Source organism: Mesocricetus auratus, unplaced genomic scaffold (genome assembly GCF_017639785.1).
Source record: "Mesocricetus auratus isolate SY011 unplaced genomic scaffold, BCM_Maur_2.0 Super-Scaffold_100006, whole genome shotgun sequence".
In the NCBI taxonomy this organism is placed as follows: Eukaryota; Metazoa; Chordata; class Mammalia; order Rodentia; family Cricetidae; genus Mesocricetus; species Mesocricetus auratus.
The window spans coordinates 16,590,724-16,606,100 of NW_024429190.1; the positions used below are offsets into that span (position 1 = coordinate 16,590,724).

The 15,377-nt window shown below is 49.8% G+C and overlaps 1 protein-coding gene and 1 long non-coding RNA gene across 4 annotated transcripts; one reads left to right on the forward strand and one right to left on the reverse strand.

Moving 5' to 3' along the window:
- Window positions 1–411: 411 nt before the first annotated feature.
- On the reverse strand, window positions 412–8,498 carry LOC121140793. 3 transcript variants are annotated; one of them, XR_005877706.1, is made up of 4 exons: window positions 8,426–8,498; window positions 4,595–6,977; window positions 798–1,632; window positions 412–623 (listed from the first exon to the last, which is right to left on the reverse strand). It is a non-coding gene; the product is annotated as an uncharacterized LOC121140793 (long non-coding RNA). The 3 variants fall into 3 exon arrangements; XR_005877707.1 differs by lacking the exon at window positions 8,426–8,498 and having other exon boundaries at window positions 798–915; window positions 1,332–1,632; window positions 4,595–8,298; XR_005877705.1 differs by lacking the exon at window positions 8,426–8,498 and having other exon boundaries at window positions 4,595–8,298.
- A 61-nt stretch (window positions 8,499–8,559) lies between these two features.
- On the forward strand, window positions 8,560–15,100 carry Grpel1 (GrpE like 1, mitochondrial). Its single transcript, XM_005068848.4, has 4 exons — window positions 8,560–8,691; window positions 12,368–12,530; window positions 14,031–14,112; window positions 14,455–15,100. The coding sequence occupies exons 1-4, from the start codon at window positions 8,630–8,632 to the stop codon at window positions 14,799–14,801; spliced, it is 654 nt and encodes a 217-aa protein (XP_005068905.1). The 5' UTR covers window positions 8,560–8,629; the 3' UTR covers window positions 14,802–15,100.
- The last annotated feature ends 277 nt before the right edge of the window (window positions 15,101–15,377 follow it).

The following is a 15,377-nucleotide window of genomic DNA, read 5'->3' on the forward strand; positions in this document are numbered from 1 at the left end:
TCAACAAGATAACAGGGCAGCAAAAGCCAACTTGCATATCCAAATAGCCCTGGGGGTTTTAGTTAGAAGGAAAAATGAGCAGTGTAGTGTGGGTAAAACTCAGTATCTGTGAGGAACATGGGTCTCCTATGTATACATTGTTCTAGAACTGTGAGTTAGGGGCTCTCTAGGAAATCAGGTTGCAGGTGTTCTGGGAGGGACACTTGAATGGAGACAGCCTAGGGCTCTGCCAGCTTCAGTTTTGTAAGGTTGGATCTCTCTGTCTCTCTCTGTCTCTGTCTCTGTCTCTCTCTCTCTCTCCCCTCTCTCTCTCTGTCTCTCTGTCTCTCTGTCCCCCCTCTCTCTGTCTGTCTGTCTGTCTCTCTCTCTCTCTCTCTCACACACACACAGGGATCGTGGAGTAACATAATGTTTAATTTAAAAATAATATATGTTCATTATTAGCAGTAGCTAAGACCAAAGAAAAGAAAACTTGCCACTACCCACAGATCTCTGGGTGTCACACAGGAAGGGCACTGCAGGGAGAGATTGCCAAGTTGCTGCTAACTGCTCTCCTCTTCTGGAGCATGCTGCTTTCCTCAGTTTCCCATCTCAGCGGCGAGTTCATAACAGAAGTTCTCAACCTGTGGGTGGTAACCCCCAGGGTCAAATTACCCTGTCACAGGGGTCACCTAAGATGTCTACATTTATAATCCACAACAGCAGCAAATTTAGTTATGAAGTAGCAGTGAAAATAATTGTGTGGCGGGGCCAGCATGACAGTAGGAAGGCTGAGAAGCGCTGACACAGAAGAGTACCTTAGAGGGACCGCTGGATTTGCTTCAGGGTTCCTGGGTGGTTCAGGCCTTGGCTCTGTGGTGATGCAGAGCATCTTGGTGGTTGAAGCTGTGGAAAGCCTGCTTACCTCAAGGAAGCCTGAAGGAGGAAGGCAGGGAGGAAGGGAAGGAGGGGTGATGCATAGGGGACAGAGAGAGGGGGGAGAGAGGGGAGAGGGAAGGGAGATAAGGAGAAGGGAACAGATGGGGGGGAGGAAAACGGGGGAGGTAGAGATGGAGGTGGAGAAAGCAAGAGAGTGACAGAGTGGGGGAGGGGGAGGCAGAAACAGAGAGAGGCTGACTGACTTTCCCTTTTTATCCCATTCCAGCACCCCTGTCTATGGGATGGTGCCACCTGTTGTGTGACACAAATTTGGGGGGGGGTTCAACACATGCCTGCTCATCCCAGATAGGGAACCCACGACAGACTGAAATATGGATACCACCAAAGTTCAATTTGGCAAATGAAGGCGTTATTGGGGTTGCTCACAGGAGTGTGGGTGAGGGGTCACTTACAGGAGCAGAAATGGCTCAAAAACAGCTGCATCAGCAAAGCCCACCCCAGCATGAGTCAGCGCTCCCACTGCTGGGAGCCTGGAGGACACTGCCCAGCCTGCAGGCATCGCGACAGGTTGGGGTGTCCTTTCCAGGTGCTCCGCTGGTGTCTGCTTCTTCCAGGTGGTCAGCTGGTCTTCTCTGAGTCTTCTTTGCAGCTTTTCTCCTCCGAGAGTCTTCTCTGCAGCTCGGAATCTTCCTTGCAGCGCACCTTCTCTCCTCTGTGGCAGACTCTCAGCTGTCTACTCTGGCAGGGAGGAGTCTAGACAATCAGGTCAGTCTCAGGGACTTCCTGAAGCTATTTTGAGTTATTTACTGTCTTATTTAGGGATTTATTGCTGTGAGGAGGCACTACGACCATGGCAAGTATTGTTTTGTTTTTTAAGATTTATTTATTCATTATATCCCTGCATGCCAGAAGAGGGCACCATATATCATTACAGATAGTAGTGAGCCACCATATGGTTGCTGGGAATTGAACTCAGAAGCTCTGGAAGAGCAGCCAGTGCTCTTAACTGCTGAGTCATCTCTCTAGTTGGGGCTGACTTACAGGTTCCCGGGTTTAGTCCATCATCATCATGTGGAAAGCATGGAGGCATGAGGTCTGTGGGGGAGCTGACACGGAGGAGTGAGGTGGGCTCTGTGCAGGGGCTGTGATGGAGGGGGCTGGGTGCTCTTGCAAGGACAGCTGCTGTGAAAGGAGGCCACACCAGTTTGGGCAAAGGAGGGGCTGGTGTGGCCACACAGCCTAGAACGGGGCATTAGGGCAGCTAACTGAGCAACAGATGGGTCCACTTCCCCACCTCGCTCCTCCGCAGATCTGGCAGCTTTGGAGGGGGGCTGCTGCTAGGCATTTCTAGGCTCCCATTCATTTACCCTTTGCTGTGTCCAGTCCATTTTTGTGAGTAGGACACACTTTGGGCTTCCTTTGCCCTGAGTGTGAATTTAGCTGCGTGTAACACTCAGGGTCACAAACGTGTAATAAGGAGCAAGGGGCAATTACTGCACACCCCTAAGGCCCGTGCTCTCCACCACAGTGCTGCAGTGGAAAGCTTCACACGGCCCTCTCCCAAGTGAGTGAGCACGGCCAAGTTCAATGACACCACATGCAAAGCACACAATGGCAGATGGATGAGCAAGCCACACGAGCCCGCCTCACCCCTCCATCTCAGCCCCAGAGCCCGCCTCACCCCTCCATCTCAGCCCTCCATCTCAGCCCTCCATCTCAGCCCTCCACCTCACCCCTCCATCTCAGCCCCCACAGAGCCCACCTCACCCCTCCATCTCAGTCCCCCACAGAGCCCACCTCACCCCTCCATCTCAGCCCCCCACAGAGCCCACCTCACCCCTCCACAGAGCCCACCTCAGCCCTCCACCTCTGCCTCAATTGTGACTTTGTGAGACAACTCAAAAAGACTTGGGAGAAGGCTGTAAAGTGTGAAAGTGAGAAGTAAGAGTTTGACGAAGTCACCCCAGGAGAGGATGTCACGGACATGACAGGAAGGGTCTTGGGCATGCTTGAACAGAGTCCCCTTTAATACTGGGAGCTGACAGCAAGGGCTAGAGTAGGAAGCTTCAAACCGACTTCATTGAAGTCAGAGACAAGGCAAGGTAGACCCCGGCTGAATGGAGAAGAGGGTGGCAAAGGATGCATAATGGACACTGAGTGATGTAAATAAGTGTCGCCCCTCAAGATGACTAGACAGTAAAGTGCTGTTGGAGGGCTCTAACGCACAGGCCCAAGCATGGCTAGCATCGCTGCGGCAGCTGTCTGCCTTTGCAGCCTCCCCTCCCCCACTCCCACTGCTTGACCCTCCAGGGCAATAATCTCTGTCGTGCTAAGAATTTGGTGTCTGGGTATGTCTTGTACCCTGAGGGGGCAACCTCCCTTACAACTGTATTCTCAAAGCATTGGCAAAAAACAAAACAAAAACTTAAAGGGAAGGTTTTGTGTTTCACAACAAAGATTTGATGAATATTAGAGACAGCAGACAGGCCTGCCACGATCTAATGTCACACAATGTGTGCATGTGTGACAGTGTCATGCAACACCCCACAAATAAGCACAATTTTTATGCATCCAAATAAACAAAGGATTTTCTACAATAAGCTTCAAGGGTGTCATGATTTTGATCAGCCTGGGCTACATGATGACACCCTATCTCCAAAATAGGACAAAATAATAAAGATTTCAATTTTTAAAAATCGACATTGAATCAAGGCAAATGCAATAAGATAAGAAAATGAAATGGTATGTAAGAGACAGAAGGCATGTCATGTAGAGGACAGAGCTGATCAAGAAGCTACTTCACAAATAGTACTGATGGGGACCGGGGAGACGTCTCAGTAGATAAAGTGCTTGCCGCCAAGCATGAAGCCTGAGTTCAATCCCAGAATCCACATAGAAAGCTGGAAGTAGCACCACGATTGTAATAAGGGCGCTATTCCTGAGGAATGACATCTGATGCCACCTCTGGTCTCTACATGCATTCCCACACACAGGCACCTACCTGCACACACGTAGGTATATATGTGCCTGTGAGCATGAGCACACTTGTGCATGCATGCAAACCCCCTCCCCCCACACACAATAGTAATAGACTGAAAACAAATCTAAGTGGCAACAGGACACTTAGACAAAAAAAAAGTAAGACAAAAAAAAAAAATGGGATAAAGATGTGGCCACAAGGTGGCAGTAGCTCTCAGGGGCTATGTTGGGCTGATCTTGGCAGGGGCAGGAAGCAAAGGTACCTGAAAGTAACTGCAAAGAAATATATATATACCTTCCTATTAAAATGGGTTTTTTAGATTTATTTTAAATTTGCTGTCGTGTGAATGTGTGGAAGTGAGAGGGAAACTTTCAGGAGTTCTTTCTATCCATCCACTGTAGGATCCAGGAATTGATTCCACACCTTTAATACCAGCACTATGGAAGCAAAGGTGAGCTATCTCTCTGAGTTCCCGGCCAGTCATGACTAAATCACAAGAGCCTGTCTCAAACAAGAAAAACGATTCTGCCCTATGTCAAGCCCATGGTGTATTGAGGACAGAGGAGCACTTGGAGAGGAGCTGGCAAATATAGGAGTGACCTCACAGGAAAGAGAGAGGTCAGAGGTCCATCCCTGCAGTCATCTAGGGAGGTAGGGCTGTCCACGAGAGCCCTCAGGCCATATCCTCCTTCCTTCCTAGCCCCAGGCAAGTGGAAACCCTGCTTCCCACATTACCTCTTTTGGAATATTCTTTCTCCATAATGCACAGAGGAGTAGGGTTCATTTGTGGGTTTTGTTGGCAGCCCTGTGTGTTGTCAGCTTTCCATGGCTGTGCTAAAATAGCTGAAACAATCACCTGAAAGGGGGAAGGGCCTGTTCTTCACATGACTTCTGCGGTTTCACCCCTGCCACCATTGATTCTGGCCTATGGTGAGATAAGAATTTATGGTAGGGAGCATGTAGTAGGGCATCTGCCCACCCGATGGCCATCAGGAAGCAAGGGAGGGACTCTTATAGCAAGTTTCTGCCCCCAAACCCATTAGCCTCTAAGTACATCAGTGAATTTTCACACTGACATGATCCAGTCACGATCCAGTCACCTTCCTCTGAAAACTGCTGTACTGGGAACCAAGCTTCCAGCATGCATGCTTCTGGGACACAGCAGATCCAAACAGTGGCACTGTTCTTCCTCAGAGCTAAATGACGGCACCCAGATGTGCCCTATTCTGAGCGCTGCAGTAACACAGCCACACAGAAGTAGTTAAGGAACTGAGGACACCTGTGTCTCACTGTAATCATGAACTTTCTCTGATGTGGGGGGTGAGGAGGGCTGGAGGGAGCCGCAGAGGAAGGGCAGATGGTGGTGGGAGATACACGGGCGGCACACAGTCAAGAAAGCCTCGTGCAGCTTCCCTGGGGCCCCAAGGAGAGCCAGCTCTGTCATGCCCTGGCTTCAGCCCAGGGAAGCGGACTCTAGACTTCTGCCTCCCAGAACTATGAGGGAGTAAATGCTGGCCCTTTCATAGCGCTGTGTGTAGTAATTGTCCACACAGCCATCTCCCCCATAGTGGGTGAACTGGGATGGCAGGCATGCCTGGGCCAGCAACCAATAGAAAGGGAACCCATAAGGGAAAAACTGTCATTCCTAAATGATTCTGTAAGTCACTTCCCAGCATCCCCTGATGAGCACCCCCTATTGCATAAGACTCCTCACTTCACTGTACCCATGGCACCTTCCCAATTCTGACATTTTTCTGTCTGACCAATCTGACCAACCACCAAAGGGTTCATGGAGCATGGGGCTTCAGGCAGACAACATAGCCACTTTTACAATCAAACCTTCTCTCAACCCACCAGCTTCATAAGATGTGGTCATCAGGATCCTGGGACTTCAGCACCTCCAACTCTCCTTTGGACCAGCTAAGGCCACTTCACACCCACCCCTGTGAGTACGCTGGGGACAACCCAGATGCCACTAGTTCCAGTCAACTGCATCCAGCCCTGAAATGTTCCCAGGAAATGGAGGCTAATTTTGTGTTTGCTCAACTCCCACAAAGTGTCTGCTGGAGGTGACTTCAACTGGACCATCCAGGGCACGCCCTCCTCCACTGACGTTTTTCCTACCAGAGATCTTTCCATTTGGAGCTTATGTGCTTAGGAACCAAGGTTCAGGACACATTTCCATTCTACACATCAAAGCTCACAGTAAGAATAGAACAAAGCAGGGAGAAGGCAGCAATGTTGCCTCATGGGGCAGTGCTGTGGCTTCTGTGAATAAACTGGCTCTCCTGACACTGGGTTCTGGGGAAGGGCCCACGCTCAGGTGCAACCCAGTGGCTGGTAATCTCCACTCTTGGAGGCTGCAGGTTTGAATTGCTCATAGTCTGACTGGCTTCAGCCTCTCCTAGGGTCACACCTCCGCCTTCCAGCCAGGGGCGGGGATTCTACCTTTCCTCCTGACTTCACCTGGATCCCACTTTCCGCTGCCTCTAAAGGGCTCAAAACCTCAAACTTACAAGTTGCTCACTACCTCAAGGACAATGGTCTTGGGACACTGATGCGAAGTGCAACTCCTGTCCAGCAGTACCTAGATTAGTGTCTGGTTGAGTGATGGGTAGGGCATGGGATGACCCTTGGAGTCCATCTTTACAACTGCCTGCTACCCCTGTGTACCAGTTACCTTTTCCATTACTGTGACAAAACACCTGAGAAGGAGCACCTTGAGGGAAGAAAGGTTCATTTGGGTTCTTGAGGGTGATAGCTCATCCCGGTGAGGAAAGCACGTGGCAGGAGCTTGAGGCTGCCTGCTCACATTTCAGTGGACCAGGAAGCAGGAGAGAGATGATGACTGTGCTCCTCGGGCTTTCTCCTTTTCTTTCTTTCGGTCTTGGCTTCAGTCCATGGGATAGTGACACCCACATTTAGAGTGGCTCTTCCCTCAGTTAAATGTCTCTGGAGACACTATTACAGACACACCCTGAAGTGTCCCCCAATGTGATTTCAAATCCAGTCAAGATGATAATGAAGATGAACCGTCAATCCCAGGTGTCGCAAAACTGGCCAGCCTCCAAGTTGCATGAGGGGATGAAGAGTCACCTCCTGAGAGACCACCATGCCACTGAAGCAGCAAGAAACACCGTTGAAAGAACATGCTGGTTCTGCTTTACACCCCAGTACATGCTGGGTCAGTGTGAAGAAATAGTCAAGAGCTTTGCCTTCTTCAGCTGTGTGAGTCACCTAACCAGGTCCACCATTCCTCTCCCAGCAAGTCTTGGGGCTGCTCCACAAGCGGACATCTTAAAGAGCCTGGTACATGGCAGGCATTCTGCTGTAATGCATATCACACCCACAGTCATGCTGTTGAGCCATCTGCATGACCTTCTGAGGACTGCTTTTCTTCACAGACACCACCCCATCCTCTCTGGGTCTGCCCCATGTTTTCATTTGATCCTCCTGCATCTCTGTCTCCCCTGGACTGCCCTGACCACTGTTGAAAGGATCTCAGACAGCTGCCCCAAGTAGCTGCTCCATCTCCACCAGTAGGTTTCTGGACATTCTATGTCAGACCTAACATTTTGATAAACTAAGGATTTTCTTCTTTGGTCTTATCATCTACTTAATGTTTCCTCCAATGCATTTTATGTCTTGAATTATGGCTTTCTTTGTCCTGCTACTACACTACACAAACGTCCTGAAACTGCTTTCACGTTGGAACATTGAATTTGGGTTATCCTAAAACTGTGTTTCTGGGCCAGGGTCACTCATAATTGGCTCCAGAATAAACTTATTCCTTTTGAGGTGAGAGCTGTGCTTTCGTGTGGACATGCCCCACCCCTGGCAAACAGTACCATATGTTGAGCAAATGATTTTATTAAGAGCGAAGCTAAATAATAAAGAGTTTTGGCCCTTTCGAGTGCACTCGCAGGCTGTAGTCCAGGTCTCGGGATGGGAGAGAGACTGGCGAAGAATGAAGCAGATACAGAGAGGATAGGACAGGACGCTGCCCTACTGTAACCTCCCCCAGAGCACTGACCAAACATTGCACCCCTCTCCTCGAAACATAAGCAGATGAACAGTGATGCTAGTTCATTTGCTTATGGTTTTTTTGTTTTTGTTTTTGCGAGGCAGGGTTTCTCTGTATTGTTTTGGAGCCTGTCCTGGACCTCGCTCGGTAGACCAGGCTGGTCTCGAACTCACAGGGATTCACCTGCCTCTGCCTCCCGAGTGCTGGGATTAAAGGCGTGCATCATCAACGCCCGGCTTATGTTGCGTTCTGAGAAAACCGGAGGTGACAGAAGGTACAAAACCAAGTCATGTTCCTCCGGTCACACATACCCTTCCTTCCCGGTCCTCCCAAGTTCCTCACGCAAAACGCCGCGGAAGCTTTAAACTAGCACCATCCAACCTGCACAAGTTCCCGGGTCTCGTCCTCTCCTCCATCATCGCCCGCCCCGCCTCCGAGCTTTCTCTCCCCATTGGCTACTCCTTTTCGCGCCCCGCCCATAGGGTCTCCGTCCCCGCCCCCCCCCTCCGCCCCCACGCTCCCTTCACCTTTCACCTCCTCACCTTCGGAGCTCCCAGAAGCCTCAGTACTCCCTCATCCGGGAAGCCGGTACTCCGTCATGACTAGCGATTATTGGTGGTCACGGTTGTCCATCATAGCAACAATGGTCACGGATTAGCTAAAAAGCAGCAGTGGGTAGGGAAGCTGGCGTAGGAGCTTCCGTGCATGCGCAGTGTGGGCTCAGTGACGCAGCCGCGGGGGCAATCATGGCGGCTCAGTGCGTGAGGCTGGCGCGGCGCAGTCTCCCGGCGTTGGCGCTGTCGTTCAGGTAAGAGAGTGCCCTCCGCGTCGCACCCACTCGCCGCCGAGAGTTCTGGCTGAGGCCTTCGCAGCGGTCTGGGGTCCCCACAGCCGATACCCGTGCGCCCTGGAGCCTCCCTCACTGCCTGATCCCCGTGCCTGGCTTCTCCGCGCGGGCGTCCGGAGATCTGCTGTTCGACGCTGCCCGAACTGGGCTCGAGAGCCGAGGAGCAGAGCCGCTGGGGTGTAGGCGTGGGGATCCGGGCTCTGCAGTGGAACGCCAGGTGGAAGGTTCCGCCACTGGTTTTCTGGCGACACCGCCTGCTCACAGGCACGGGGCACTACCCGTGCTGGGATTGCAAAAGATAACTCCAGAAGCCAGAGACTTGCCCAAGGTCAGGCAGCCAGGCAGAAGCCCGCCCGCTCAGGGGCTGGGGTTGCTAATACTGGTAGGTAGCTGCAGTGTGCACTTCGGGGCCGGGGCTAACTCGGGCTGGCCGGTTTACGGGCTTTTTCCACTGTCCCAAACGTTCCTTCTCCACTGTTGTCCTTCGGGATGAAATGTGAGGTCCAAGGAACAACAAAACTAGTGTGTCTGCAGTTTATTTAGACAAATGCGCATTTTCCTCCATCATTATACCTTAATCCGTGACTTCGGGCTTTTGAGTCACAGCTCCAAAGTTAGGCAAATACCATCCTTACTTCGTTCCTTGTTAGGACCGAGTTACTGGTTAGTGGAAAGCTACTTTGGCTGAATCTTGTGGAAACTAGGTAGAATGGGAGCTGGTCTTTTCATCTGGTGAGGGCAAGCAAGTGGTTGATGTCTTGAAAGGTGACGACAAGATGGAAACAGGCTTACGTATGCAAAGAGCTGGGAGCAAAGCTGCCTCCTGGAATATTCCTGCAGGAGCCCTTCTCATTTGTGCTGCTGCATTTGGAGTTGATTGGCAGGAAGGCAGCCCCTCCCACGTCCCCTCAGCTTGGTTCATGTCAGCCCCTGAAATTGTGGTTTTGAAGAAAGGTACTCTAGGAGGGAGGCCAGAGAGCTGTATGCCTGATAGTCATAGCTCCCATAGTATCCCTACGCTTGGCTGCCCTCTTCCCTCTGGGACACGGCTCTAGGGGAGAGGATCAGTACAGTAGAGCTGACCTGCCCAAAGGCTGTAATTGTCATCCCAAAGGGGTGGAAATAATTCATACTGAAAACGGGCTTCACATTTTATAGGTTTTTATATTCTTACCTTAATTATGCTTTTCAAAATTAGGCTCTGTTTTGTTTTGTTGTGTATGGGTGTTTTACCTTATTTATGTATGTCCATGCACCAGGTGCATGCCTGGTGCCCTCAGAGGTCAGGAGAAAGTGTCAGATACCCTGGATTTGGAATTTATAGTTAGATGGTTTGTTAGCTGCTATGTGGGTACTGGGGATCAAATTCAGGTCCTCCAAAAGAGTAGCAAGTGTTCTCAACTACTGAGCCAACTCTGCAGCCCAGATTCTTGGCCTTTTAAAAATCATGAAAGGAAGAGTAAAATTAGAAGTCACTGCTGGGGCCAGAGAGGGCGCTCAGTGGTTAAAAGTAGTGGCTGCTTTTGTGGAGGACCTGGGTTTAGTTCCCCACACCTTCACTGGGTGGCCCACAGCCACCTGTGACTCCAGCTCCAAGGAGATTCCATGCTTCTTCTGGCTTACTTCCAGGATTCATTTGGACTCCTCTTTCCATTTCCCCTGCACAGCACTTGTAATCCCATTTCCAGCCCTCTGTCCAAGTGATACCTGGTCCCTGAAATGCATCTCCTGTCTACCCTACTCCTCTGTAACTCACCTGGCCTGCAGAGCCTTCTGTGGACCTGCAATCCCAGCACATGGAAGACTGAGGCAAGAGGATTGCAAGCTTACTGTCAGACTCAGTCTGGATAAATAAATGCATCAAAAAGAAAACCAGGGCCTAGAGAGAGAAGTCTCAGTGGTTAAGAGTACTCACCACTCCTGTACAGGACCCAAGTTCAGCTCCTAGCATCCACACTGGACAGAACACAGCTGCCTGTAATTCCAGCTCCAAAGTATCTGGTGGCTTTGGCTTGGGCATCTACACTTACACAGACATACACATACAAAGACTCAAACAGGGACATACTTACATATAATTGGATATAATAGCAGTACATTTTCCTCCAGTCAGCTTGTTGGGCATTGCAGTCCACATCTTTAATCCCAACACTTGGGAGGCAGAGGCAGGCAGAACTCCATTGAGTCTAGGGCCAACCTGTTATAGTGAATTCCAAGCCAGCCTGAGTTACACAGTGAAGTCTCCTGGGTCTCCCTGCTCTGGGCCTTCTGCAGCCATGGATCCCGTCATCACGGAAGCCACGGGCCAATGTGTTCTGGGTGTTTGCTTTTTCTGTCTGATGAAAGGATTTCTGCTCAGGCCACTGTCTTCAGTAGGATGCCAAGTGTGCTTTGACTCAAGGAGACACCTTAGAATATATGAGGAGGTAGTTAGGGACACTACATGTCACTTAATGACAGGGCAGCTTTCTGTGAACTGTGTTGTCAGGTGATTTGTTAGGTAGTAGGCATCAGTGCATTACCACCACCACAGCCACCTATATGTCATGCACTGTTAAAGAGTCAGGCTGGGAACAGGGCTGGAGAGATGGCTCACTGGTTAAGAGTGCTTGCTTCTTTTCCATAGGACCTAAGTTCAGTTCCCAGCACTCACGTTAGACAATTCACAACCACCTGAAACTCTAGCTCCAGGGGATTTGATACACCATTCTGGTCTCCTAGGACACCATACTCATGTGGCATACTTGAGTATGCCACATAAAGAGGCACCATATCGTTTGTGTGGTGTGTGCAATATGAGCACATGGGGAAGGCCCAAGGTCAACATCAGGTATCTTCTTCTGTCTCATTTACTTACTTGTTAGGAACAGCTACCACAGCAAATGTGGGGCCACATAAAGAGGCACCATATCGTTTGTGTGGTGTGTGCAATATGAGCACATGGGGAAGGCCCAAGGTCAACATCAGGTATCTTCTTCTGTCTCATTTACTTACTTGTTAGGGACAGCTACCACAGCAAATGTGGGGCAGTCGGAGGACAACTTGCAGAAATTAGTTCTCTGTTTCCACCACATAGGTCCTAGGGATTGAACTCATGTCGTGACCCAATGAGCTAGATTGAAGCTCATGATTTCAGCTAGGGTGGCTGGCCAGTGGGCTTCAGGGATCTGCTTGTCTCTGCCACCTCAGGACCAGGGCTACAGGTGTGCCTCCATGCTCAGCTTTCTTATGTGGGTTCTGGAGGTTCAGGTCTTTTGCTTGCCCTGCAGGACTTTACCTCCCGAGCCACCTCCCCATCCCTACAGTGCAAGTATTTTGTGTGTTACAATTTCCTTTGTTAGGTCTGAGATACGTCTTTTCTAGAAAATAGTTTGCAATTATCCAAATTTAATCTTTTCTTTAAGCATTTACTTTGTTGGGGAAGAGGGTTTGTACATTATACAGTACATGTGTGGAGATTGGGACAACTTGTGAAGGATTTGTTCTCTCTTCCTACCGTGTGGGTCCTCTGGACTAGAACTCTGGTCATCAGGCTTGGTGGCCAGTGCCCTTACCCACTGAGCCATCTCAAAGACCCAAATTTCTATGTCTGTGTCTTTAGTCTATCTTCACTTCTTACATGTGGGCTTTTCCTTAGGCCTTCTCCTCGCTTGTTGTGCACAGCTACGAAACAGAAGAATAATGGCCAGAACCTGGAAGAGGACTTGGGTCATTGTGAGCCAAAGACAGAGCCACCCTCTGCAGACAAGAGCGTCCTGGAAGAGAAGGTGAAGCTGGAAGAGCAGCTGAGGGAGACCATGGTAAGGACCCTGTTTCAGTTGGCGCTTCTGTTGCTGTGAAGAGACACATGACCATGGCAGTCCTTCTAGATGAAAACATTTAATTAGGGTGACTGGCTTACAGTTCAGAGGTGCAGTCCACTATCATCCTGGTAGGGGATGGTGCAGGCAGACATGGTGCTAGGGAAGTAGCTGAGAGTCCTGCATCTCCTAGGCAACAGGAAGTGAACTGTTTAACTGGCACGGCTTGAGCATAGATGAAACCTCAAAGCCCAGCTCCAGTGACACACTTACTTCCTCCTAACCATGCCAATTCCTTTGAGGGCTACCACAGACCCTCAGTGTACACACTGTTGGATTGCTACCTGCATGGTCCACATGACAACTTCCAAGGTCACAGGTGACAGGGTATAGCCAAGGACATTTAATCATTTGTCTACCGCCTGCTGTGGGCCCAGGTGGCAAACTAACTGCCAAACCCTCTGTGGCTCTGCTTCCGACCTGGAAAGTTTCTTTATTATGGGAAAACAACGCCTTTAATCCCAGTACTCAGGAGGCAGGCGGATCTCTGTGAGTTCACGTCAGCCTGATCTACAAAGCAAGTTCCAGGACAGCCAGGGCTGCTACACAGAAGAAGCCTGTCAAAAAACAAACAAAAATATTGCAAGGTCTTCAATACGAATAAGGGATACTTGATGTGATAAAGCTGGGACTTAGGAGGGAAACCGGAAAATTATGTACAGGAGCTGAGTGTGGGAGTCAGTGATAGATTATCACTCCACATTGAAAAGCAGGCAGCAGTCAAATTCCCTAAGTGTGGGAGCAATTGGTAGTACCACATGGCTGGCACTGTGCTGAACTCTGTTAATCCTCAGCCACAGTCCCTTCATAGATGAGGAAACTGAGTACAAAAAAGATAGTGGAGTTTCCCAAGTTACCAAGGCTAGCCCAGGACAAGTTGTCTTAGAGCCTTGCTTCATGACTGCCTGAAAACTGAGTTCAGAGGTGTTGTAGAGACGTCTGGAGTCCACCAGTGGATATTAAACTGGAGATGGTCAGAAATGGTGCCCACAGAGACGGTGGAGATCTGTCCTATCTCTGGTCCCAGTAATTAATTGGCAGGGCATGGCCTCTTTGAGATTTCCTCCCAGGTTATCTTCCTCTGGGGAGGCAGGGAACTGAGGTAGGTGACCCCCAGTGATGTGCTTTGACACCTTTAAGTTGGACAGGAAAGTAGCATTCTTCCCTGAGGGATAACAAAGGCATGAGCACATAAGCAGGACTTTCTAGCTCTTTTCCTCTGTGCCCTTGGGTAGGAGTCTCTCACATTATTTATTCCCTGTCCCCCCACCTCTGAGACACCAGCACAGGTGTAAACTATTTGTCTTAAACTGTCCAAAAATCTCAATTCATGACAAGTTTTATTTTTATGTCCTGATTTGGAGTTTGCTATATAATCATTTCGATTCTCACACATTTGTGACATAATTAAATCTTTTCTTGTTTTTCTTTTTCCTTTAGGAAAAATACAAACGAGCTTTGGCAGATACTGAGAATCTACGGCAGAGAAGCCAGAAGCTGGTGGAGGAGGCCAAGTTGTATGGTAAGCAGAACATTTTAGTCTTGAGTGGGGAGAGCAGAGCTGCAGCTGTGACTCGCATGTAGATAGAGCTCCTGCTGTCTTCATGTTACTCTCCTGTTGCTCAGCTGGCTGTGGCCTGCCTGGTCAGCATGGGGCACCTTGGGTTGTGATCCTGGGGCACGCTAAGCTAATTTCTCTCACTACCTGTGCTTTCTTCCTTTCCTCATTTTAGTACATATTTCCTGCTCTTATCTCAGAAGTACTGTGGTTCTATGACATATCATTTGGCCAGACATCAGAACAGCCCTGTTGGATGAGCCCATGCAACTGATACTAAGTGAAAAAAATCTTTTCTTCATGCAGGTATCCAGGGCTTCTGCAAGGACTTGCTGGAGGTTGCAGACATCCTGGAGAAGGCAACCCAGAGTGTTCCAAAGGAGGAAATCAGCAACAATAACCCTCACTTGAAGAGCCTGTATGAAGGGCTCGTGATGACTGAAGTCCAGATTCAGAAGGTGTTCACAAAACATGGCTTGCTCAAGCTCGACCCCATTGGGGCCAAGTTTGACCCTTACGAACACGAGGCCTTGTTCCACACCCCTGTGGAGGGAAAAGAGCCGGGCACAGTGGCACTAGTTAGCAAAGTGGGCTACAAGCTACATGGTCGCACCCTCAGGCCAGCTCTGGTAGGGGTTGTGAAGGAAGCTTAGCTGCCTCCCTCGGCTCTGGACTTTGTAGGTCACTTGCTAGAACTCGGAAGGCAGGCTTGTAATTTCTCATCTGTGAACACGTCTGATCTTTGCCCGGCCTTGTTGGAAATCTTAAGTAAGCTAAGCAGAACGTGAAGCTGCTTGCATACTGTGTCAGGGACTCTGGGAGCCTGGTCACTGAGTTTAGCGCCACCTACTTCAGAAGAGGGCCAGCAGGGCCTCAGGAGTAGTGTTGACTAACACTGTATCTGTTCCACCTGGTGATTGATAACTACACAAATAAAAGGTCTTTGGCTACATCTGCGCTGCACAGTCTACCTCTGGGTGCCAAGGCACTGGTGTCACTCACTCAGCATGGTGGGGCTCTTTCAAAGGGAAGGGCCAGAGTGGGAACACTGTTCTTGCCAGCAAAGCTAAGACCTTCAAGAGCATGAGTCCTTCATAGGTGAGATTTAGCTGCTGTGAATGGCAGGCAGCCTTTGAACTGGGAAGGGACCACCTGAACTTGAACATACTTAGTTTTTACCTGTTTCCAGTCTTCTCAGTATCTTAAGTCAGTAGCCAAGTAGTTGCTAA

Bases quoted from the DNA above. Each gene is read 5' to 3' on its own strand.
- Grpel1 (XM_005068848.4), top strand. From the start codon at position 8,630: ATGGCGGCTCAGTGCGTGAGGCTGGCGCGGCGCAGTCTCCCGGCGTTG. The intron at 12,531-14,030 runs GTAAGGACCCTG...TTTTTCCTTTAG, and splicing joins AGCAGCTGAGGGAGACCATG to GAAAAATACAAACGAGCTTT. The intron at 14,113-14,454 runs GTAAGCAGAACA...TTCTTCATGCAG, and splicing joins GGAGGAGGCCAAGTTGTATG to GTATCCAGGGCTTCTGCAAG.